Source organism: Vespa mandarinia, chromosome 5, assembly GCF_050613455.1.
Source record: "Vespa mandarinia isolate Hongniang chromosome 5, ASM5061345v1, whole genome shotgun sequence".
In the NCBI taxonomy this organism is placed as follows: Eukaryota; Metazoa; Arthropoda; class Insecta; order Hymenoptera; family Vespidae; genus Vespa; species Vespa mandarinia.
The window spans coordinates 487501-514777 of NC_140814.1; the positions used below are offsets into that span (position 1 = coordinate 487501).

Below are 27277 nucleotides of genomic sequence, written 5' to 3' on the forward strand. Positions count from 1 at the left end.
TCTACCTTCGACAGTTTAGATCTTTTCGTGGCAGGAATTTGCAAACGAGAGGTTAAAGTGCATTCATCCGTGTGAAGGTAGGAAAAAGAATAAAAAGAGAGAAACAGAGAGAGAAAAAAAAAGGAAGATACCGACAATGAACGAGCGAACGAGCGAATGAGCAAGTGATAAAGAGGTCTTTGTCAAAGGTACTGGGACATTGATTTTCAATAGGTCAGTCGTAGGTCGAGCGTCCGGCCCATATTATAGGGTTCGAACAGTTGGCCCTGCCTACATTAAGCTTTTGCCGTCAAAATTTGCTTTCGTTGTCGTTGGACACGCCTAACAGCTTTATCATTAAAATTTGATGAACCGTTGATGCAATAACATGGAGGTTGCATCGGCTTACCATAACAGGTCCTTCTTTTACCCTCTCTCTCTCCCCTCACTCTTCCTCTTTCTCCCTGTCTTCATCTCTCTCCTTCATTTTCCAATAAATTGGGATTGTTGTTTCCATTAAAATGACGCAATAATTTATCGATATAAACGAAAATATAACAAGGTTTTGTTAAATGAAATAAAAAAATAAACGATACTTAATTTTGTCAAATATATTTTTTTTATTTGTATCGTATAATCGCATATAAAAGTTTGAAAAAACGAAAATTTTCTGTTATTGTAAGATAATCACGGTGAAAAACGTTACGTTGTTATCTAGCAGAATCGTCATCGTTTATACGTATCGGCCCTCGTTCATTTCGCGAAGAAATATAACCCACTCGTTTAAATAGATACAAGAGATCGCATGATGACGATATCGAGGGGATGTAAATGAGTCACTGTCGAAACTGAAAGTGATATGCAAACATGAAAGGGATCTTTGTCTCTCTCTCTCTCTCTCTTCATCTTCATCTTTCTGTTCTTCTTTCGAAAGACAGACAGAAGATTCTTGGTTACATTCGGATTCTCGAAGAGTTTTGAAAAAAGGAGAGCGTGAGAAGCGTCACAATCCTTAAAGAGATATATATATATATATATATATATATATATATATATATACAGAGAGAGAGAGAGAGAGAGAGAGACAAGAAGTCCAAAACTAAACTTGAATAGAAAAACGTGATACACCGCAAATAAAACGGGAACAGTTTGTCGCCACACGACAAATAGAAAGACTTGGCACCAAGAAACGATCGTTTTCTCTCTCTCTCTCTCTCTCTTTCTCTTTCTCTTTCTCTCTTTCTCTCTCTCTCTCTTTCTCTCCCTGTTTCTTTCGCTTTCTCTCTCCCTGTCTCTCTCTCTTTCTCTCTCTCACTTTCTTTCTCTCTCCTTGTCTCTCTCTCTTTCTTTCTCTCTCTTTCTTTTTCTTCTTCTTTTATCTTCTTATTTTGAATTTTTATCTCAAATGAGAGAGACGAATTAATAATGTTTTATGAATAACTATTTGTTTTTCCTAATCAATCGTCCGATCGAAAATACAAATTTATAATTGTATTTATAAATATGTAGATAAATAGTAAACGTAGACATCTACCTTTTGCGGGACAAATATTAAATATCTAAAGTGTATTGGAAATTATCAAATGTTATTGGTAAACAAATCTTGTTATTTGTAAATTTGTAAATGCCAAAGAAAAAGAGAAAAAGAAAGAGAGAGAGAGAGAGAGAGAGAGAGATAAAACAGAAAGTAAGAGGAAAAAAGAACTTCATTTATCCTATAACTTCCACGCCCTCTCTTTCTCTCTCTCTCTCTCTCTCTCTCTCTCTCTCTCTCTCTCTCTCTCTTTTCTTTTTTAAAAGATCTCTTTCAGCGACACATTGCGATTCGGCGAACAACGCAGAGCTCGTCAAATACGCGTTTTCAACGCGGTAACGATAAAAACCTGTTTTATTCTACCTACACGCGTCAAGTTAGTTCGCTCGTTACGATCGCACGTATCACGTTTATACAATATATACGCACGTAGATACGTACATATGTATGTCCAACAAGGACGAAACGTTGGAACGTAGGTACCTGCTGAATCGTCGTTACGACAAATGGCAATTTACGTTCGGAACTATGCACGTTACGTTACGGCATGTGCTCGAGAATTTCGTGACAATATTCATCTGCATACTCGATGTAGGATACGTGTATGTATGATACGTGTATGTTGGATATGTATTACATACATATATACATAACTATATACATGAAAGGTACATACATAATATAATAGTATTGTATGTAGATAAGAGGTGGATATTACACGTGGTGGCCATCATGTGCTATGAAAATCGTATCACCGCTTTGATATTTTCCGCGCTAATATTACTCACATGCTATAACGTCTAGATCTACTCCACGTATTTTTCTTTTATTTAAAAAAAAAAAGAAAAAAAAAGAAAAAAGAAAAGAAAAAGGAAAGGGGAAAAAAAAGAAACGTTCCTTTGAGTCTTTTTATAAGCGATAAAACGTGAAGTTAGTATTTCTCGGTAGCGAAACGCAAATATTTTCGCTATGGTGTATAGTCAACGGCTGCCGGCCCGATGGTAGATCTTGTTCTTTACAAAGAAAACTGCGGTTCTGGTGCGGTCGAGGGAAGAGTAACATGATAGCCGACGGAAAGCGTCGCTATGTTTCGTCCAACTTTGTTCCTTATTCGCTAACTCATATTACGATTAAAAGATAATATTGATAAAAAAGTTACTTAAACGTAATAGAAGAGAAACGAAAGAATATAATTTAAAATCCGCAAGAATTCAGAATTTGCAAATACGAATTAACAGAATAAAATTGGATATAATAATATGAGTTATTTTTCTTCTCTTCGATAATATTACTAGTGCTTCCCTTAATATTATATATAATATATATTATATATGTATATATAAGTTATAATATAAAAAGTTATAACAAAAATGCAGATTACAAGTAATAGTAATAGTAACCGACTTACTGTTAATGTATAATCAGTTTCTTCACAGATGGATAGATCGAGGTGCATTAATCTCTTGACCACCAAGATCATCCGATCTTATGCCATCGACTTCTATCTGTGGGGAACTTTAAAAGATAAAATGTATCAAACACGAATAAATTCACGTAATGAATTAATACAAAAGATTAATAATGCATTCAATGAAATGAAACAAAATAGAAACGAAATTTGTACAGTTATAAATTCGATCTTTGATCGCTGTCAATCATTATTAAAAACAGTAGTGTTGCGTCATGAGGGCGCAACTACGTTTCCAAATACATGTTTCACACCGGATCAACTATGATACTCGATTTTCACGGAAAATTTCTCTCGTCTCTTTCTTATTGTCAGAATCACAGATCCACTGATCGCGATGAATAAAGGCGGCAGCACTAGGATACCGTTGTCAATAAAATATCGCTTGCCGCGTTCTCGCAAATTAATGGGAAAACGCGCATTTTTTTAAAGGATCCCGTAAAACTCGCGAGGTAGATGCGCGATAATAAATATTATGCGAATTGAAACTATCACATTCGTTGAAATAAAATAAAATTGTTGATGCGTAATTAGTTGTGCTGTTGCGTTTTAAATTGTACTGGATACCTCCGATTAAGGTATGGCCAGTGATATTGATAAGACTCGGCTATCTTATTGATGAGTGCAAATGCTTTGATACGACTGTCTGTAGATTTCTCTCAAATTATCCACGAAGATATTAATGAATTAGGAAAGCGGAATGGAAATGGAGGAGTTTAAGTAAAAAATTCCCGGAAAAGGAAAGCAATATCCTTATTGGTCGTGGGCATGTCAGGATAGTTCGTTGGAATGTTTAAACATTCCATGTGTGCCCCTTTGTTCTAGTGATCGTGTAGACTAGAGGGTGTCAATGGATATTTCAAGGCTAGGCGCCAGACAACCCTTGGCTCGTCGCGTCTAGACGTCTACTTTCACTATTTATTTATTACCCGACTCGATACATTATTGAGAACCAGGTACTTGACTAAAAATGCCTAAGCTTGGACAAAATGGCAATATGTTTTTTATCTATGTTTTTTTTTACCGAGTATTCAACGAGTTCCCAAAGGCAGATATTTCTAATAATGATATATGATCTTTAGGAGAAAATACTAGGAACAATTGAGAGACATACGTATGCATCAACAGGTAGACATTTTGAAAACAAGTATTAATTAACTCTAGAAGTGATGATGTCAAGTAGTAAATACATTAATCTATTTGGGTCAATGCTCATATTAACAGCAAGTTGGTTTTACTTGTATTCCGTATTTTTGTTATAAATTTTTAATAAAGCTCTATGTGACCTATATTTACATAACATTTTTTTCTTATTTTGTGCCATAGAATATATTGACAAAGTTTGAACATTAAAATCTGAGGAACCCAATACATAACTGTAGAATGTAATTAATTTTAATTAGATCTCTTCTATTTTATTGTAATATATATTCTCCACGTTCCTCTTCCCTTCGATAATATTACGAATGCTTTCCTTAATATTACATATATTTTATATATATACAATAGTACAGTATAATTAAATTCAATTAGATCTCTTTTATTTTATTGTAATATATATACTCCGCGTCCATCTTCTTTATATATATATCTGTCACGATATATGAGATATTTTAAATAACATTGCCTTCCTTGTTACTCCTTGAATCCTACAAAACGTTCATACTCGTGGGTGGTGAGTGAACGGTGCAGGATATCTCGCATGAATGAATGCGTCGTTCCTGGCTTGAGATAAACGGTCTTAAGCAACGTAAGCCTTTAGCCCACGCCGTTTCAACGAAAGATGCATGAGAATGCTTCCTCTCACTCTTTATTTTTTTCTCTTTCTCTCAGTGTGAGTTTAATCGAGAAGACGAATTAAACGAGTCGCTTCTGCCTCAAGCGCAAAATTTTCACGTTTCAGCATCATGTAAACCCTATATTCTATTACATTTGCCTTAGTTTATAGGTTTAATTTATTTCATTGTACGTATGTATATAACTTTAAACATAGATAAAACAAAAATAATATAATGAATATCAAATAAAATATACAATTCGAATGAAAAAAAAAAACGATGAAATACGTAATAAAATAAAATTAGAAATAAAACGATCAATGACATAGGAAAGAAATAAAATTGAAGTTTGGGATAATAAATGTCATGAAAAAAAAAAGCAGGAGAAAAAGAAGAAGAAGAAGAAAAAAGAAAAAGGAAATAATGTAAACCTACATTCACTTCTATGAATCATATATAAATTGTAAACAGTCTGCAGATGGCCAAGTTTTTTCTTTGATCTCGAGAAACAGATTGAAAGAGAGAAAGAGAGAATATTGACAGTTTGATCTATATAAGTTCTAGGAAAAGCCGATCCATATTTTTTCGAAGACGGCTCGGCGACGTCGCCAAAGAAAATAGATAAAACAAATGTTAACCTACAAAGATTCTTAGAATCGGAATCGTTTAATGGATTCCTTTTTCTTTTCTTTTTCATCGAACTAAAGTGGATCAACAAGTGATCATCTTATAAACTTACCGAGTTTAAATAGTCACATAGAAGGACAATTTCTCTGTCGTGAGACACATTCGTACGGTCCCTACAATTGATCAATTCGTTTACTCCCGTTTTATTCGTTTTATCCATTACTTAAATTCATTATTCCATGTTTAACAAGAAAAACCGTGTAGCTTACGAGAAGAGCTTTTCTTACATTTTATCTGATATTGAATAGGGCAATCATCCTCATCTTGTGGCTCGCCAAGCTTTTATATTATATTAGTGATTGAAAAATACAAGACCGTATAAGAATATGCTCATCTGTTGCTTATGTTGTTCGCATCGGCGAATTATTTCTATATTCTAGAAAGAAATATGCGAAGAACATACTTACGCATATAAAAATCATTACGTATATAAATACTTACTGATTGCATAATAATGCAATTATCTATTAATTTTTAAATAAACGCTCTTATAGATTTATTTATTTATTTATTTTTGGAATTTTTAATTTTACTTTTTACATTATTATATTATACTAAGAAATATAATGTATTATGTTGTGGTTTGCTATGCATAATGTAGCAAACATATTTACGCGGCCCAAGAAAAAAGGTTGAATATGGTTGAAATAGAAATATGTAAAATATAGGTATTATATATGTGGTTGTATCACTTTTGAGATATTTTCTCTTAGAAAGTTGTGAATATTAATAATTCGTATTAAAAAGGTATAAGAAGAATTAGTAACAATGTTTTTTTACTTTCTCCTTTTTAATCTAATAATAATCTATAAATGTACATAACGATAGGAGACTGAGACTATTCGTAAAAAAGAATAAAAAAGAAATAATATCCATGTTTCGTGAGATGATGAACATGGTATTGTGTTAAATAATGGGGATCGTTTTCTTGTATCTTACTGGAGCAAACAAATAGAGCCACAGACCGCCAATTGCTAACCTATATTTTAAAGAAAAGATAGTATAAACAAAAAGAGAAAAAAAAATATATATATATATTCGTATTCGTAATTTTCGAAAGGGATTTACGTGGGCAGTTTAAACGATTTCCAGAAATTTTACGTTCTCTTGTAATAACATCGACGAGGCATGATTTTGCAACGATTTTGCGAATTAACGTAAAGAGAGACAATAAAGACCAAGAATAAAAAGAGAAAAAGAGAGAATGAGAGTGAAAAATTGAAAAAGTAAGAGAGCGAAAGAGAGAGAGAGATAGTGCGCATTGATTTTCCATAAGATAATACTTTGAAGCTCGTAGGCGCCATGCTTAGGAGGCTATCGAAAGAGAATCGTTAAGAGCTCCTCGAGAAAGCTACGTTTTAGTGAAGTTCCAGAGAGTTGCATCCCGAAGGGCGCGACCCACGCGTTCGCAATAACGATCTCCTCTCCACCCCGAACAATCGTTGTTCTCCTTCTCTATCGTCGTGGGAAACTATCGGACGTTTAGAAAAAAGAAAAAAAAAATTTTTCCAAGCTAAAGAACAAAAATCATAAACGGTGAAACGGTAATCAGGGGTGAGAAGGTGGAGGGGTAGCCTACCTTCTCGTTCCATTTTGCGATTCTTACATCGTGTATTTTGCGTGTGAGAAAGAATGAGATAGAGTAAACGACTATAATCGGCCAGAGACTAGGAAATCTAAATTATACTCACATATGGCCCGTAGGAAGTAATCTTGTTTGATACTTACGACTTGTTCTCGAACGTATCTCATTCGATTTCGCAGTGCGTTTTACGTACGAATAATCTAAGTGGTCGAACGAGAAAGAGAGAGAGAGGGAGAGAGAATCGTTAAAAGTTAATCGAAAAAACAGAAGGAGAGTCTTGAGATCCTGAGATTCTTTCCCACGTCGTCGGGTGCGACCTATGCTTATCCTTTATACGTGAAAACGAATAAAATTGGCGCCAATAAAATGTCTCACGCCCACGAAAGAGAGAGAGAGAGAGAGAGAGAGAGAAAGAGAGAAAGAGAGAGAGAGAGAGAGACAGTTGCAAACGAAATGCACAGTGAGCGCATGAGTTCTCGCGGATAATGAAGCGATCGAGGTACATTCATTATAACACTCAGGAGCATGGATATTAAATAACGCTGTTCAATTATCGCGATTGAAATCTCTTTGATCTAAGTATTTTTGTTTTTCTTTCGTCTTTTTATTTATTTATTTATTTATTCAACATAAAAACACATACATGTGTTACGTGACGGGATATCAATGTGATTAATAAAACAAAAAAGAAAAAGAAAGATTTCAAATTAACTTGTCAATTTAGATTGATTTTCATTGTCACTATATTTCATACATTTTTAGAAATTTTTTTAAACGATCCTTCTTCATAAATCACGATGGATATTTTTCATTAATTTCATCGTGGAACGCGAGAAAGTCGGTTGTATTCTGTTGTGTGAACGAGATCGAATTAGAAGGAAAAAGAAAAAAAAAAAAAAGAAATGGGTATCGGGGTCTTTCAGGGCAACGCGCGTGCGAGCATTCGCGTAGAATTAAAGCCCACGTGTAAATTGATACTCCCTTATACTTCTCTCCCTCTCTTCTCATCTTCTCGATATACTCCTGCGAGTAGAGATTTATTAGAAGATCGCACTCCGGTGCGTCTGTCACTCGCCACCTACGAATTTCGAGTGAAAGGCGATACGTTGGCTCGTCCTACTTCGTTACTATACACGTACCTTCATGTTTCTACTATCTACACGTCTGCGTCTATGTGTATGTATATGCGTATTTGTATGCATACGTTCAAGAGGTTGTTAGTTTCATACGACTAACGTTGTATGCATGTTCATACGGATCGTTCCAATATAAATACATACAATATGTGTGTATTTATATATGTACATAGTTTGCTCCGTTTAATTCGTTACATCGAGATATAAAATTATTAGTTTATCTCTGTAGTAGTCAAAAGTTATATAATATCATAAATGTCTATAATCCAAATTAATCGGTATAGACGACTGTTGGAAAAATCCATACGATTTTATTTTAATATAAGAGAATTTATTAATTGTATAACGCAGATTGTATATCTCGATTATTATATATTTATTATATATTTATATTATATATTTATATTTTCTTTCGACGAATCCGTCTCTCTGGAATTATAATTTGTTGTTTTTATATATTTATTTTTTTATGTAATAATAATAATATTTTGATATTATCCAAAGTATAATAAAGGTAAGAGAAATTCTATTGTATTTTCAGGATCATATACCAGCAGATTATTCTCGTAAACTTTATACTTACATCGTGAATCGAAATCGATTAGAAGGAAATTAGAGAAGACTGAATAAAGGAGACAACAAGGGAGTTAGCTCGAAGGGAGAATTTTCATCACGAGTCACGAGTCATTCGTTCTTTGTCCCTTTTCGATTCGATTATCCCAACGATATATGTATGTGTATTCTGATTGTAGATCGCAATAAGATCACGAAGCTAAGCCGGCTTTAACGTGAACTTTTAGCTCACTAGGTCTTATGAGCGGGCGTTAGTAGTCCGGATCTAGTAGAAAGTTTATACCTAGTTAGAATTTCGTTACGTTCAAATTTCAAAGCCAGTCATAGATAAAATCGATTTCTCGTTATAGGACAGAACGTGCCTTTAGGATATATCATTCTCATAATAGAAAAAGAGAAAATCATTTGCCTACATTATGTTTGCATTTTTGCGTTTTGTTTTCCCACAATGATTACACGTCATATGGTAGCTGCATACATATGTAACTCATGCGCCTGAATATATATATACAGATATTGTTTTTTCTTCTTTCTTTTTTTTTACACATTCGTCAATACATCGAATATTTTTATCGACATATTTTCTCGACTTTTTATATAAATTTATTGACATCACGTCGAATAAATTTTCCCGATAAATACGAAATATATTTTTGTCTCTATAAAAACCTTTTCTTAGTTGAAAAGATTTTATTAATAGAACGTTTACAAGATTCAATTTTGAATATTCTTTGATACATGTCATGTTGTAACGAGAAATTCAATATTCTCGTGTTCGAGTAAGAAGTTGAAGAGTTTATAATTTTGTAAACGACAGCGCTGTTTATAAAGTGTAATGGAACGTAGAAACGGAGTAATGAGATTTTCCAGAAATTTCAATCGTTATTGAGATCGAACAAAGCGAAGGGAAAATGCAATCCGGTAAGGGACAAAGGGTTTTTCGAAAACTTCATCATTGTTGCCCTATTACGATGACGACAATGACAACGATATCATTTAAAGACAGTCTCGTTTAAAGTTCACGCGAAAGAAAAAAAAATAAAATATAGCTCACAGAAATAATCGTCCGTCAGGACATGTTGTCAGCTAAACTTTGACATTTCAAAGAAGAAAGTTTGTCAATTTAACCTTCCCCTTAACCGCGATAGAGTTTCGTTATTCGGAATGAAAAGAATGAAGAAAATCCGGGGTTCTTTCAAATCTCTACGGACTTTATTTTAAAACCCTACTACCTCTTCACTAACTTAATTACTCTCTTCTCATATCTCATTTCCTTTTTCTATAGCTCTTGGCATTTCTAAATCACGTTAATTATAATCGAATTTTCTTTAAATACTCTGAACTTTACGTATAAAAGGTAACTCAACGTATTTTTATAAGATTCCGTGGCTTTTAAGAATAGGCCTTTAAAAACTTGTATGTTTTTGAATGTAGAAAAACAATTCGACGTAAATATTGTGCCCTCATTAGCTGAACATTTTTTTTCTTGTTATATAAATGAACAAAGACGCGTTTCTCTCCTTCTTCTTCCATCATCTTTCTCTCTTTCTATCCCTTTTCTTCTTTTACAGTCTAACCGTCCGCAATATCGTTTCTTCGGTGCCGCACGTTACTGTTTTATTTACGAGGAGGAGCAATAACGAGATATTTATGACGGTATGTTCGGAATAATTAGCATAACACGTAATGCTTCGAGGCGAATCCCCCGTGTATGCCTTATAACGTGGCGCCTGTAAAATTCGGACCACCCAAGAGGTCAGAAACCCTTAAGCATACGTACGTATGTATTAACCTACCTAGTCCACGAAATATCCTTTGTAAACCAATCGAATACGTCGTACTTAGAGATCGTGATCTCTTAGAAAACTAAATTTTAAAATAAAAGCGATTTAACGATGATATAAAAAAAAAGTTCTTTTGTCCCTTCGAACTTCACTGAAATATCTTCGGGAGAGATAACGAAAGCGACTTTTTTTTCTTAATATGGTTAGCACGTTTTCTAAAAAAAATATTAAAAATCTGCTTATCTTGAAATTAAATTTTAAAAAATTGTTAATTTATCTATGAAAATTTAATTAAAAATATTCAATCAGGCAAATTTTTTTCTCATAAAAATATTAAAATTTGATTATTTTCAAATTTAAATACTTTCATCGTATCGTCATATTTATTTTCGACAAATACATGATACATTTAATACCATATTAAATAAATAACATATTAACATTAAACGCAATAATATAGATAAGCGTATCAAACGTACAATTGTTTCTTCATTTATTAAAAAATAATTGAAAAAAAATTAATCGAAAATCAAACACCTTCAGCGTTTTTCAATTGAATGAAAGAAGTTGAGCGATACGACGTTAATTCGTGAGATAAAACGGTGCTCAAGAGGAGGAAGAAGAAGATGAAGAAGAAGAAGGAGAAGGAGAAGGAGGAGGAGGAGGAGGAGTCAATCTTCACGGTCCCTTGAGTTTCGCGTGCGCTTATATATAGAAGCTATATGCTCCTCACAGTCGTATATCTCATTTGAATATGCGTACACGCAACTCTTCTCAAGAGAGAGCAACGCGAAGCCATAGTATCGGCAAACAACCGCTTGCACGGACGAACACGACGAGACCGTTTACTAATGAACTGTATTATTTGCGATATATATGCCGACCTGGATTTGCATTAACACGACTTTTATTGTGTTTAATTGAATCGCCTTTTAGGCGCACGTTTTACCGCCTCGATCCTTGATCAACACCCTAACTAAGATTCTCTCGTAAAGAATCGAATAAGATGAAAAGAGAAAGAAAAAAAAGAGAAAGAGAGAGAGCATGAAAACATTTAATCTCGACAAATCGAATTCGATTGAGGCACGAACCACAACAAGAATACGATTACATCACGTATTATATAATAGAAAGCTTTTAATCATTTGCTTTTGACGTTAAAGCCCTTTAACGCGTTAAATGTTACTCGCAAAAATTTCATTTAAAATAAATTAATGTTAATATTTAGGTACAAAGAGAATATCGATTTGAACGATATTACTGTTCAAACTCTTGAGCTTATTGGCATCGAACGGTTCTAATTTCGAAGGTGTTATCTTCTTAGAGTGTACGATTCTTCTTCTCGAGTATACTCGAAGATCAAAGCATCGACGCGTTTCGATGGTCGATAACTCGATCCCCTTTTTCTTAATTGAATGTATATACAAACACATACACACACACGCATACAAACATACATACGGGGTGAACGTTGAGTAAAATAATAGCTGTTGAATATGAAATCAATGATGATTTATTTAATACATATGTATATACATATGTATTCGACGAATTTAAAAGTGGTTGGTTTATATCTTCACTTGCTAAGATTAGTCGAGACCAATTGCTAGACTGCCTGTCTCTCGACGACGCTTTTTGTTTTTATATCTATATTATACGTAAAATTGTTCGAGGACTATTGATAGTTAACAGGAAGCATCGATACCTGTATCATTTTAACTAATTACTAATACCGTATCCGAGAATAAACAAAACGTATCATTTTAAAAAGTTCCCGGAAAATTCCAGGTACCTGTTTGTAATCTCTCTGTAACTTTAGTTGTTAATCTATCGATCCCGTTTTATTTGTGAATATAACTACGGTAATTCTTTTTGGTGGAAATTCGTGCGTTCTTAAGTAGGAAAAAATGAAAAAAAGGGAAAGAATAGGGAAAAGGAAAAGGAATTAAAAAATGATTAGAGAATTAAGATTAGAATGAGCGTATCGAAGAATATGTGTGTATGTAAACATGTTTGTATTACGGCGTAGTGTAGTCGTCACTAATACATAAATGAAGTTACTTGTTGCTCCTTAAGGAGCATTTCATAGCGCAAAGATCGTGACTTTCACCTCGAGGCGAGCTTGAGAAAGAGCTCTCTCGTTGTAACACCTTCGTTTTATGATGATCGATTCGTTTTGACGCCTCGAGTTCGGGAACTACTATGGCCGATTTAATGCTTCCATGCACTTTCAAGTAACGGATCGCTGCTGTGCGTGTTAGTAGGTCCGATCTCAAAGAGAGAAAGAGAGAGAGATAGGGTAACAACGAGTCTACTTGCTTTATAATCTCATGGCGAAATCTATAAAAGGAAATTAATCATTGTCAGCGAATAGGTGTCTTATTTGAACATGGCGGTGATTTCGACTCGTCGAATAGTCCGACGAATCGACGCCCGACTAATTTTCCAATCGCGACAGAGCATTATCGTTTGTTCTCAGCACGTCGTCTCCACATACATACATACATACTTACATACGTACATATATACATACGTACAAACTCTCCTTCCTTCAGCCGGAAGAATCGACAAGGCTTGTCGCTCACGATACTATTACTACCAATCGAAATATATCCGTTCTGGCGAGTTAACGTTGTGACGCGGGGGAGGAGATAAAAAAACTTGACGACAAGCTCGCTCGCCGCCTTCTAATTATCGATCTCGTTTTCTCGTAAATCAACCGAGCCGCGTTCAAGTATTACCCTCGTACTGTGTCTTTCATGCTGTTATATTATTGCTTGCCACCGCCAGTCATTGCCGTTGTTGTTACCGTTACTGGTGTGTTCTTTCGAGTTCAAAATATTTTTTACTACACCTTCAACTCGCTTTGAAGTCGTTACTAATTATCAGTGCGAGTCTTACGATGTACGTGCGGATCATTGCACCGGATGATAAACACGCCGAGAAAGTTCATTCTTATCCAAGATTTTGTTTTCCTTTTTTTGTTTATTTTTTATTTTTTTTTTTCTGTTTTTTGTATTTTTTTTTTTTTTCATAATGTTCTCTTCCGAAATCGATCAGATTGATACGTTTGTTATAGCATTATCGAAAGTAATAGATTACGTTCTATCAATTATTTTACTATTATTTCCATTTGCTAGATATATGGTTATATACGTATTATGGATCGTTCATTCTTAATTTTCCAGTGATTCGAATCAAAGTAAATGGATCTTTTATTTATCTTTCTTTCATGCAAAGAGAAAACGTACCTATCACTATATTTAGATCTTTCACTCCAGATACATCGGAAAATAGAGTCTCCAGTCTACTTCGGAGAAGAAAATATCGTTCTCGTGAATCTCAAGATACTCTCTCTTTCTCTCTCTCTCTCTCTCTCTTTCTCTCTCTGTCTCTCTCTCCCTCTCTCTCCCTCTCTCTCTCTCCTCTCTCTCTTTCTCTCTCTCTCTTTCTCTCTCTCTCTCTCTCGTTCCTTTACCAAGAGAGTCGAAATATCATTACGCTTTGCCGTAACTCAGCATAGCACGCACTAAATTATAAATACTACCGTATGCGAAGGAGAGCGTGGAAATAAGAGAAGTAAAAACTTTGAGAAGAAATGAATCTTCTCTCTCTCTCTCTCTCTCTCTCTCTCTCTCTCTCTCTCTCTCTCTCTCTCTCCCTGTCTGTGTCTTCCTAGAAAATTTTCAGTGTAACCGTCTGCTCTCTATCCTCATATTTGGTTCCTTCCTCTTCTTTTTAACGAATTACATTCGTTTCACAGATAACGGAAAGCAGAATAACTTCCGACTTTTCCTTTAAAAATACCCCTTTTTTATCCTCTTTGAACGGTATACTCGTAAGTCGATCATTATTCTTTTCATTCTTGGAGAAGAACTTCTTCCTGCTCACATGGAAGACTCGCTTGACCTACCTCAAACACGGAACGTTATTCTGTCGTAAGTTAACAGACGAACTAGTTCATGTAATAGAGTTTCTTCGAAACGGTGTTACGATAATGATACGCTCGGCGCATTCATGTAAGAGAGAAAGAGAAAGAGAAAGAGAGATAGAGAAAAAAATAAAAAGAGAGAGACGGGCACATTTATCTCGCTAGATTGAATCCTCGAGAAAAATGACGTAAGTACGAGGTTCATCGTCCACATGAGCAGTTTGAAGTGCCGCGATGACTAAACGTTTCGGAGCTCGCATTATCACGCCTTATTGTCGTTCGCGAAAGTGTATTCGCGCGCGCGCGCGCGTGAGAGAGGGAGATCACGTTATATACATATACGCGCGTACTCATATACACGTATTTACGTGTTTCTTCTTTACACATATATGTATCTGTGTGTAACTATATAATGCGCATATATATATATATATATATATGTATATATATATATTTATATATACGTTTATATATGTCTTTTGCACACGCACGAGGTGTTTTACAAACGCCGTGGGAAGAGAAACGTAACGACACAACATGATGTCTTCTCTCTCTCTCTCTCTCACTCTCTCTGTGGCTTCCTGTAGAGTCACCTGAAACAAGTTAAATATTGTTTCCTTCCTTGAAACATTTTATTCATAAATGTCTATATGTAATATGTTATGTATATATATAAGTGGAAATAATTATTTGATAGATTTTTCAATTTATTCACGCTCTTATTTATCATGTAAACAATAGAATTTTTATTATGAAAACGAAAAAAAAGAAAAAAGAAACGAAAGGAAGAATGAAAAATGTGACCAGAGATGAAATTCTTTATTTCGATTCACCGTCGTGCATCTTTGACGATTTCGGCTTTTATTTATTTTCTCCCTGAGCAAGACCTCGTAAGGTCTTTTTCTTCTTTTCACCAGCAGCAGAAGCAGCGATGTATCGGCGTACTCAGATATACGTGTTCGTGACTCGCTTTCAAAATAATCCGCGTGCACCACGCAGGATCCAAGGAACAAGATTCAGGGTGGTCTCTCTCGGTACTCTCTTCTCTCTCTCTCTCTCTCTCTCTCTCTCTCTCTCTCTCTTTCTCTCTCTTTAAAGTGAACGACACGAAAGAAAAATTTCTGTTGGAATACATACACACACACATACAATATATATGTATCATGTTCGTTTGCTATCTTCAAAAAAAGTACGTTAAATGAAATTCGTTCTTCGAACGTCATTGGTGGATTATGTATGTATTCATTGCTTGTTGACTTTGCTCTTTTTTTGCCACATTGTTTTTTCTTCTTTTTTTTTCATTATAACCATCACGATAATACTCGCATTTCGAGAAGGGGCCACCGTATCAAAACATTAGGAAAATAATTGTAAGATCTTACAGAAGCGTCCGGCATCAATTTGCAGTTTAAATTGCGCGCAAGTAACGAACCACGGGAAAGTCATTCCGAGAATCGTTAGTTACAATTCAGTACTCGTTTCATCCGTTGTAACTAACCTCGTCCTATCGTCTCGTATTTCCGCAAAGTGATTTCCCTTTAACACCGAAACTGGTGCGAGCTTCTACTGTTCGGTACACTCGATCCTCTCTCTCTTTCTCTCTTCCTCTCTATCTCTCTGTCTCCCTCCCCCTCCTTCTCCGTCCTAGTTCTATTTCTTTGTCTATCTTGAAAGTCTCTGTTTCTAAATGCGAAAAAAATAATTCGAACGCATAAAGTCAAGTTGATTAAAAGTAGTTGATTTAAGCGTCGTTGAGCGTAGGATTAACGGTTTTATAGAACGGACGTCTCCAAGAAGAATAATTATTCGGAACAATGGGTGAAAGCTTTGGCAAGCGCTTGTAATCACGATGTCTGGCGACAAACACCCACCTTTCAACGACGATGCGGAAACGCGTGCTTCTCTTCATCTTTTCCTTCTTCTTTCCCCCTCTTTCTCTCTCTCTCTCTCTCTCTCTCTCTCTATCTTTCTATCTGTCTATCTCTCTATCTCTCTATCTCTCAAACTTTCTTTCTCTCTCTTTTCCTCTTTCATCTTGGCACATTCCTATAAAAGATTTTTTTTCTTCCAGGAAGTTATTGATCCTCATCCGTTTTAGAACATGATTGATGTTTTTCCTCTTTCTCTATTTTTCTTTTCTAAACGATCAACGAAATTTTCGAAACTTTCGGTGAACTTAATTTCAAATAAATGAATCTAAGATTAATATGAATTATGGATCGTAGAATAAAGATTCATAAATCGTAGAAAGACGAAGGAAAAAATAAACATACGATGATATTTATTTAGAAAAGGATAGACGATATATTATGCATATACCTGTATCTATGGAACGCTTCGGGAAGTCAATTAATGATTTATTTGAATTTAAAACATGATACGTGATTGGATGATAGAATATACAAAATCCATAGAATATACAAAATCAAAAGTTAAGGTAGAGAAAATGAAAGAATGAGAGAATGATGGAGAGAGAGAGAGAGAGAGAGAGAGAGAGAGAGAGAAAGAATGAGATAGGGCAAAACGTTCTTTCAATTACACGTTAGCGAACTTCTTGGACAAACACAAGTACAGACGAAAAGTTATAGGAGAATTAAAGGGAGATAGAAAGAGTAGTGAGAGAAGCGAGAAACGCTTAATCGCCGGCGCTAATTAGTTTCTCGTACTATCCTGTTCATCATTTCACCGTTGGATCCAGAGTCTCTGGCGGCAGTATCTGGATCCCTTCCAAGAGCACAAATAGTCGGTTCCGCGTTTGCTCACGACAAGTTTTACCATGCTTTTCGGTGTAACAAAAAGCGGCCTCGTTAATGAGCGACAACGAACGCCTACAGTGGCAGTTTTCGTAGTACGAGAAGGCACGACAAGGTGTAACGGACTCACCATTGGAGTTACGATCTACTACCGTGGCTCTTGTTGTTACTCGAGAGTTTCTTATATGAGAAAGAGAGAAACAAAGGGAGAGAGAGACGAAGAGAGAGGGAGAGAAAGAGAGAGAGATAGAAAGATGCAAAAAGGGTCTTCTTAAACAGAGTTCATATTTACCGGCTGGTAAATGCGTAATTGATTTTTTCTTTTTTTTTTTTATTTTTCCTTTTCCCTTAACCTAACCATTATTGTCGCGAAATAAAAGGATTCGTTTGCCTATTAGAGCGTAAATTTTGACGATGCTCGAGGACGCCTTACTTTTATATCTCACAATACCGGAGATAAATGGATTTTATAGTATTCGTGGGAGGGAATTTACGGGAGGGTATGGTCGGTAAGTAAAGAGACAAATAGTTCGTGAGTACGAAGGATATTTTACCGCGGATATTTTCTGTGTTCTTTACATATATTCTTCTTACAAGATTCCTTCTCTTTCTACAACGAAGATAGTAGAATCTTCTTTGGAAACCTTTACAGTCGTCATTTTCTTTTTCTTTTTCTTTTTCTTTTTCTTTTTCTTCTCCTCTTCCTACTTTTCTATCTTTTCTTATTAGTATTTCTCGTGTTATCGATTTTCTTGTTACAGAACGAATTCTCCTTCGTTCATTTGAAAGAGATTGTTAGCTGGAATGAAGTATTATGTTTACCAAAACGGTCAAAATAACCGAACGATTTTATATCGCGTAGGAGAGAAAAAAAAGCATGTAAAAGAGAGTCTCTAACGAGATTTCGTTAGGAGAATGAATGGACGCGTAACGGTAGTTTTAATCATTGTCAACTGTTCGTCTAGTTTGCAATAAGTTTTAACTTCGTAACAAAGGACGGTACAAGCGGATAATTTGAATTATCCGAGCGACAAAGAAAATATATTAATAGACAAACCAGTTCTGATATTTGTGTAATCAAGATAACAAAAAACATAAAAAGAGAAGGAGAAAGAGAAATAGAGAGAAACTATAGGCAGTATTACTCGTTTTACTCGTCATTATCATTTATCTTCATTATTTTTCATACATTTCATTTGATATAATCATCTTGGCCCGTCTCGCATAAGAAATAAGTTAAACGATTTATGTACTTATTTACTCTCGTTTCTTTGATTTTTTTTCCTATTTTCTTTCTGTCACCGTAGAACGTTATCGGAGGTGAGCATGAAAGATATCCTTTTCAAGTTTCATTGTTAACTGAAAGAAAAAGAAGGCTAACCGGTAAACTTGACACGGTTTGCCAATACGAAATGATGATCTACGTTTCAAGGTTCATACATAATGCTCTGTAATGCTTTTTCTTTTTAAACCGTTAACCATAGAAAGAGGAAGAAAGAATGAGAAAGAAAGAGATTTTCAATTGGTATAAACGTAATTAATGTATGAGATTTATTTGGATTAAAAATAAAAGAAATACAGGAAGTTTCGGATGAATGAATCGTAAAATATAAAATTCAATGGTACAATGCTTTCTTTGATGATTGAAAGATTTGATTTATTTTGTTTTCCTTTTTTTTAGTAACAAGTTAACTCAAGAATTTTCTACTTACAAATGTTGAATGAATTTCAATCAAAAAGTTTTAGAAAAGTATCAAGAAAAGTTTAGTAAAGGTGATTGCTACTCTCTTCTTCTTCTTCTTTTTTATCGTTTAAAGCGAACAAGGCCATCTCGTAATACTCGTTTGGTAATGTATCGAAGCAACATCGATTTTATTATTTATAGATAACAACTCGTGTATCTTCTCTTGGGACTTGTCGAGCGTTATCGAAGTTCAAGCCCTGCACTTTTCCCTATAATAACCTATTCCATTCCTTTTTTTTTCTTTTTTCTTTTATTTCCTTTTTTCTCCCCCTCTCGATCTACGTGTGCAATGCATGCAAGTTTATTTCTTCCTATTTTTCGTGCGTCATTTCGTGCCTCTATCGATCCTTCTCTTCCGATCATTTTTTCTACGAGATGTAGATCAATTAATTAATTCGCTATTTAAGGAAGATCGATTAACATGTTACCGCAAATGACGGCTATAGCCATCCGATTTTTGGCGATATGTAGGCAAATGACGGATATAGCTGTCTTGCACATGACGACTGACGGTCAATTTCATATGGCAATCATAAACAATTGAAAAAAAATGTGTTTCTGAGCACAATCATCAAATTAAAAGTGTGTGGCAACGTGTTAATTGTGATAAAAAAAAAAAAAAACTTACAAAAAAATATATCTTTTTCGTTTCTCGTGGTATAATTAAAAAAAAGAATCAGATCTATAGAAATAGATATTTACGAATACTTTTATTTTTAATCTTCTTATTATATTTTTATTCAATTACATTTTCATCATTTCTATTAACCAATTATACAAATTATCTAATTAAAAAATTAAACATCTCAAGCTATGAAGTTTCGATTGAAACTTTTCATTTATGTCGTTACCAACTTAATGAATTATCGATCCTCATAAAACGACAACATAAATCGTTGCAAGCTGAAAGAAGTAGCAGAGAGAGAGAGAAAGAGAGGGAGGAAGGGAAAGACAGAGACAGAGGTAGAATCGAATTGTACTTACATTCGTAAGTACTCAGATACGTACGAAGCGCGCTCGACAAAAGGAATAGAGAAGAGGTGGAGTGGAGGTGGAAGGAACTAAATAAACGAATGTATCGCGATATATCGAAAGAAGAAGAAGCGAGTTCCACGATTCATCTTACCTTTCACCTCTATTGTTCGCACAAGTAACACACCGTAACATCGATTCCATGCGTTATCCCGGATTACGATAAGGTGGAAGGTGAATTTTTCTTTTTCTTTTTTACTAACGTTCTGAGTCGATAGTTCATCTCATTATAATTCGCCCACACGACCCTACACGATTTGCGTTCCTTCTCATAACGATCTTACATATACATACTCGAAATGTATCGTTCTTCCTGGTGATCCTACGAAAAGTTACGTCACGTATGTATGTATGCGTGTGTTTACGTATGTATGTATACATATGTGTGTATACGTCGAATACAATACCTCGTTAAATGTCCCGCGACAAAATTTTATACTCTTGTTTTTTGTTTTTAATTTTTTCTTGTTTTATGAAGTTGATGTCTTCGTTGTTGTTACGTTTGAAATTATTCTAAACGATCATGAATCTCTACGAAATATATCGATTCTTGCATTATAATTAGTTAATTCTCCATCATTGTGCGATGTTTTGTACAAATAAGAACTGTTAAAAAAATTTATACATGTCGAGTATCTTTTTCTTTTAGAGCTTTTGAACAGCGATTTTTAAGAGCACTTAGATAGAAATGGAACACTTCGTATTTGCATGTTTATGATAATCACCCGTGGATTCTATATTCTACATTTTTATATACATGAATTCGAAAGAATTCCAGTAGAGAGAAAGAGTAGAACGGGAGCGTTTGCATCTAATGTCAATTTTCTTTCTACATCTTCTTTTTTCTTTTTTAAGAACTTTCAAATTAACATGTAACGACGTCTCGTTAGAAAAAAGAAATTTTTCCCTATGGTAATATTAACGGATGTTTACGATACATATGCATTTTATTTTACGAATACGTTATGCTTCTCAAGAACGGTGATAAAGTCAGCCATGAGGTTAATATTAATTGATCACAAACGAACTCGATAGAGGAGATATCTCGAATACGTACGTAAGTACATGCGTATACGTCGCTGGCACACTTTCCAGAAAAAGAAAGCGTCTACTTCAATTAACATACTAATTAACGTCGTGATTATTATACTAAATTTCATTGAAAAATTTCATTCTCTCGGTCGATCGATTTGTCCTATTTTCATTCATATTTATTTCTCGTTGTAATGGAATATTTAATACCGATATATTATAATCAATATAAATAAAATAAATCATTCTCTATCGTCTTATATAAATAAATAAATAAATACATTTTTTAGATTTTAAATATACAATTAAATATTTATCATATTAATCATATCATATTTATCATTTAATCATATTTTCTTATTAATCAAAATAAAATTGTAATCAATAACGATTTTTAATTGTATCGTTGTATATTCGATTATCATGATCATCGAGAAGTTTAAAACATGATTAAGGAAATGTATGTAAATATAAAAACGAAGTCTTAAGCGAGACATCGTTCTTACTTGTTTTACTTATACCGAATGATTCCTTCTCCTCATGGGATTACATCGATTCAAGAGAAGGATCGACGTTAATTAAATGGCCCACGTCGATGTGAGACAACTGGATCGACAGTCTTCGTCTCGTTATCGTTACGAGTCACAGGGATACACCACTTATTTCTTTCCTTTCATTTTCTTTTTTCTTCTCAACGAAGTAAAACGTAGACGTTGATTAATACAGAACATTGATGTCATTGTTAATGAATAACATTACTCTAAAATTTTTATTTTTTTTTTTTTTTTTTTCTTTAATATTTATCTTTATCTTCCTTCGAAAACTATTGAGAATTATTAAATGACATTAATCGCTGGGGAATCTGGTTGTGACAAAAAGAAAAATTATTCTCTATGAATTTTTATTTTTTTCATTAATCGTGCAAATCTCTAAGCAGATTAAAATCAAATCAAAAAAGAAAAGAAGAAAAAGAAACGGATCCTCGTCGAGGAATGTCGCAATGATCAAGTCTTAATTATCAAGATGTGTTGATTAAAAAAAATGTTATGCGAATGCGAGCGGATTAAAGAAAAAGAGAATGATAATAGCCAACGGCTTAATTAGTTTTTCGAGCCAATCGTTGTCCCTTATTGAAGAGACGTTCGAAGAGTTTCAAAACCAGTTAAGCGCATACATGCATAAATACATACATATTGAGTCGTCCAAAAATTTTATATAATACCTATTTTCGGTAGGTGGCATAAGGACAGGTCTAAATATATCAGAATGATTGAAAACAAGTGGCATGCATACATATTTCAAAAGGTGGTACTTTAGGCATATTTGGAAAAAGTTTTGGTTACAATATTTTAATTTTTGTCTGTTTTATACGCCTTTAAATATGGAAGCAAACAAAGTGCATTATACACATTTAATGCTTTTCTTTTACCGAAAAGGCAAAAATGCCACACAAGCGGTGAATAAGATATGCGCTGTTAATAGTGAAGGTGCTGTATCTAAAAGAACTGTGCGGAAATGGTTTGCTAGTTTTAAAGCTGGTGATTTCAACTTTGAAGATCAAAAACGTCCAGGTAGATCTTCCACCATAGTTGAAGATCAGATTAAAACACTAATCGAAAATAATCCATGCTATATGACACGTAAATTAACAGAAATGTTAAAAATATCAAAATCCACCATCCATGAGCTTCCACCATACATGTGAAGCTTGGCTACATAAATCGTTTTGATGTATAGGTTCTCGACGATTTTTTAGAAAAAAATCTGATGAATCGCATTTTCATTTGCGACCCGTTTTATAAATGCAACGAGAAGACACCATTTTTAAAGCAAGTAATAACAGTGAATGAAAAATGGATCACTTATAATAATGTTGAGCGAAAAAGGTCTTGGGGAAAGCGGAATGAACCAAGGAGGTCATGCTCTGTTTGGAGGAATTGGAGATATGTTTGGAGGGATTGGAGGTATGCTTGGAAGGATTGGAAAGGAATCCTGCATTTTATCAAACAACGAGACGATAAATTCAGAAAAATATTGTTCCCAATTAAACGAATTAAAGACAGCAATTGAACAAAAACGTCCAGAAATAGCGAATTGTATTGTAGATATGAAAGGGCATTGTATTTCATCAGGATAATAGACGGCCCCATGTATTTTTGATAACTCGATAAAAATTGTTAGAGGTCGGTTGAGATGTTCTACCCCATCCACTGTATTCACCAGACCTTCAGATTTCCACCTACTTCGATTATTACAAAGTTCCCTTAATGAAAAAAATATCAACTCTTTAGTCAAGATAAAAAATCATATAGAAAAATTTTTCATATATAATACATATACATATAGATATAGTATAATACATATACATATACATATAGTATATACTCAACAACGTTTAACGAAATGATTGAAGTAGGCCGTTCCGAGACAATAACCATTGATCAAATGAAGAAAAAGAAAAAGAAAAGTTCGTCCAATCGTTTGAAAAACGTTGAGAGTTTTCAAAGAATTTGCACATACTTAGTTTATGATCCCTTTTATGATCCCTTTTTATTATGATCCCTTACGTCGAAAGACAACGCATACCTAACAAAGTGTATTCTTCTTTTTCTTTCTTATTCGTTGTCGGTATTAATCAATATCCACATATTAAAGTTTAGAACACGTCCATATTCCAGAAGATAAGTTTCAAACGAACTGTGATTGTTCTTATATTCGAGTTACGTATTTTCAACACTTGTTCGATTATATTTTTGTATCGATAGCCTTCTTTGCGAGGAAGAACGATAATTCTTCAATATCTTCAAAAAGAACGATATTCTTTTAAATCTCTCGAACGATCATGAATCGCCTTTCATGATAAACATTTTTTAGTCTGCCATAACTGATAAACGAGATTGAGGAGGATCTTTACGAGGAAAACTGAGATTATCCTTGGATGTACCATATTTATCGTTTGATTTAAAACATGCTCCCTCATAATCATCCTATATTCCTTCTATCGTTATCTGAAATCTCTGAACACTTTAAACTTTTATCTTTAGATCAATACATGATCCGTTTCTTTTTTCTTATACATCGTATAGTTATGTATAACTATTTACCTGTCTACAAAGTTACCTAACTACCCGAAGCGGGAATGATTAGTTGCAAAGTTGCAAGGGAGATAGCCGATTACCTCCCCATTTTTTCTCTCTTTCCCTCTCTCTCTCTCTCTCTTTTTGTTTTTTAAATTTTTTTATCTCACTCGAGACGTTTATTCGCAAGACGTTGGTAATTCGGTCGGAAAGTGTAGCCGGTTTCTGGAGTCTCGCGTCCGGGTGTTGTCGCCTCAATTGCGTAAAGGCAAATCTCCTTACGAAAGGGCCTTGCATCTACCAAGCCATGTATATAAGTACGTTCGTGTTTCTGTCCTCGCGTCGTCTGTATACATACGCCGTATGTGCGTCGCAACGGCAGTTGCCGGCCTTTTATTCCGCACGAAGTGACACACCTACGTAGATCTTTATTCAGTACCGGAGAGCTGGATGTTAAACGCGGCGACCTACCGCAAAGCGATCTCGACATCGTGGATTTCCATGTCGTTCGTCTATGGAAACGTCGCTTGTCCGTTTCGTGCGATTTCGTCGTCTAGAAATAAGCTGGGGAGAGAGACGACGATGGTCGGACATCCAATCTCTTTCTCTCTCTCTCTCTCTCTCTCTCTCTCATTCTCTTTCTCTCTCACTGTCTTTCTTACCTCTGTACTCTTATCTCGTTCGTTCAGAGACTACGCGTAAAATATCGGATACGAGACGGAGTTAAGAATTATGAAAAGGAATAAGAATGAGGTAAAATAGGAAGAAAAATAATTTTCCCTTAGTATTTCATTTAACTATATATATATAAATAAATGCTTATTCGTTTCTCTTTCGCGAAATCGAAATTACTAGTTGTTATATCGGCACGACGGGATCCTAGGAATCTTCCCTTTTCACCTCAACGGGTGGTCGATTCCAATGTAGAAAGAATCCAAGCACCTTGGATTCGTACCGCATCGACAAGTTTTCCCGTATACGTTTTTCTGCATAATTACATCAAAGATATATCTTCATCGTTCTACTACCTATACCATAGTCTTATTTAATCTCAACCCTGTTCGTAATTAATGTCGGCGATCTTATCAACTTGAATGATCGATTTATTAACGCATGGGACAATGACTTTACGTTGGAGTTTGAAAATAATAGTTAGCTATGTATACGCGAATGTTCTATCTTTTTCCATCTCCTAGTATGTTCTCTCTCTTTCTCTCTCTCTCTCTCTCTTTCTCTAACTCTTTCTCTTTCTTTCTTTCGTTTCTTTCGTTTCTTTCTTTCTTTATTTCTCTCTCAGTAGGGTACAAGTAAACGAGCTACAACGACGTTCTTCCTTGACGATTGAATGAGCCGTCGTTGAATCCGCGGTACCACGGCGCATTCCGTACAGCTCCAAGTTTTTCTTCCTTTTTTCTCTTTGGCCTCGAACGTCGATGTCGCTCCAACGTTGTATATATGTACGTATAAACAGGTATACAGGGTGTTTCCGAAATGGTCCATCAACTTCCATTATAATAATATAAATTTCGAAACTGAAAATTAGTTGAAACATATTAAGAAATATTGATTCTTAATAGGAACGTAATAATAACCTAAAAATGTAAAATACATTGAAAATATTTATCATAAGTAAATTTAACGAACACGTTACAAGTATGTATATGCAGGAGAAAGATGGAATAGGGTAGGATGGGATGGACTGGTAGGTGGGATACAACAATTATTAACACGTTTATTTAAAAAAGAAGTTTCTTAGAAACTAGAAATCTTATAAAAGAGAATAAATAAGTTAGTTAGTAAATAAGTACCTACACGTATTCACGAGTTCATATTAAATGTTTCAACTTAATCACCCTGTATGTAAGCAGATACACGTACTAAAGAACGCGTTTCTCGTCGCGGATGCCGCTTTTTCCCGATGAAACCTTCATTCATCCAGCCTGACGATACGATCTCATTGAGAAAATCGCGCGCGTCTCGCGTTCCACCGATGCCGGTTTAATGAGCGTCAAGAATTCTTTTAAGAGAAAAGAAAGACTTGTACCTATGTATGTATGTATGTATATACGTGTTTGTGTGTGTTTTTATGTATATATGTATGTTTGTATGTATATATATATAGTTACACAAACGTAGGAACGAGAACGTTTCTTACAATCTTCTTGTTACTTCTTACGAGTATATAACAAAGAGAAAAAGAAGATAATCTTAAGTATTAAAGTATTATCATCATTCATATATATGTATGGTTACGTATGGTGGATTTTAAAAGAGAGAATAAGTTGTTCATTCAACAACGAATAAGTCGAGTATAGACTTTTAATCATTTATTTCTTTTGTTCGTAGAAATCGAAGCACAAGAGGCTTGCAAATGGTTACGGGCTGCAGGTTTTCCTCAGTACGCACAGATGTACGAGGGTGAGTATTTTTATTTTACCTTTTTTTTCTTATTTCTTTCTTTTTTAATTTAGTAAATTTTGTTTCTTTCACATTTAAATCTCAATCAGAAGTAAAGGATTTTCATAGGGATCGTTTCGTAGAACGATATCTCCATTCGGTCAGCGAAATGGAAAACCTTAACGAAAAGCTACGAAAGAAATTCAATTTTAGATAAAATCTCGAGTCGAAACGTCGAGAGGAGGTCTTATTCGAATGTCTATCTTTTTCTATCTTTCTCTGAATGCTCGACAATGTGCAATTAAAATGTGACTCTTGAGTCGACTTCTCGAGAAAAGAGTCCATCCTCTCGTTCTCTTTCTTTTCACAACAATCCTAATTTAATTTCTCAGAGAAAGATAGATACACACATACACAGATAAGCATACACAGAGAGAAAAAATAAAGAAAGAAAGATAGGCATTTTTCTCCTGAGAGAAAGAAAGAGAGAAAAACATTCTGAAGATCCTACTTGAGCTCTTTAATCTTTCCAGCATTTGTATCGTAAAAGATTACGTTGGTGTGTCCAAGACATTCATCGAGCCATAATAATAAAACGATCGGATATGAAACTGAGCTTATCTCGAAAACGAACCACGCCGTTCGTCAGAATCGAACATAGAGTATACTAAATAGAGGGGAGAGAAAAAAGTGGGGTAAAAACGTTAGCTACTTTGACGATATCCTTTCATATCTTTTCTCTTTATAGATTTTCAAAAGAATACTACGTGATCTCTCTCGCGTGTTC

General features: G+C 34.5%; 1 protein-coding gene across 4 annotated transcripts in view; it reads left to right on the plus strand.

The window, feature by feature from the left end:
- cv-c (RhoGTPase activating protein) overlaps positions 1-27277 on the plus strand; it is a 170698-nt gene that overhangs the window by 107184 nt on the left and 36237 nt on the right. For all 4 annotated transcript variants that reach the window (XM_035881077.2, XM_085657028.1, XM_035881076.2 and 1 more), the window contains one exon: positions 26440-26511. In XM_035881077.2, coding sequence (XP_035736970.2) covers positions 26440-26511 — 72 coding nt within the window. The remainder of the gene's footprint in view (positions 1-26439; positions 26512-27277) is intronic.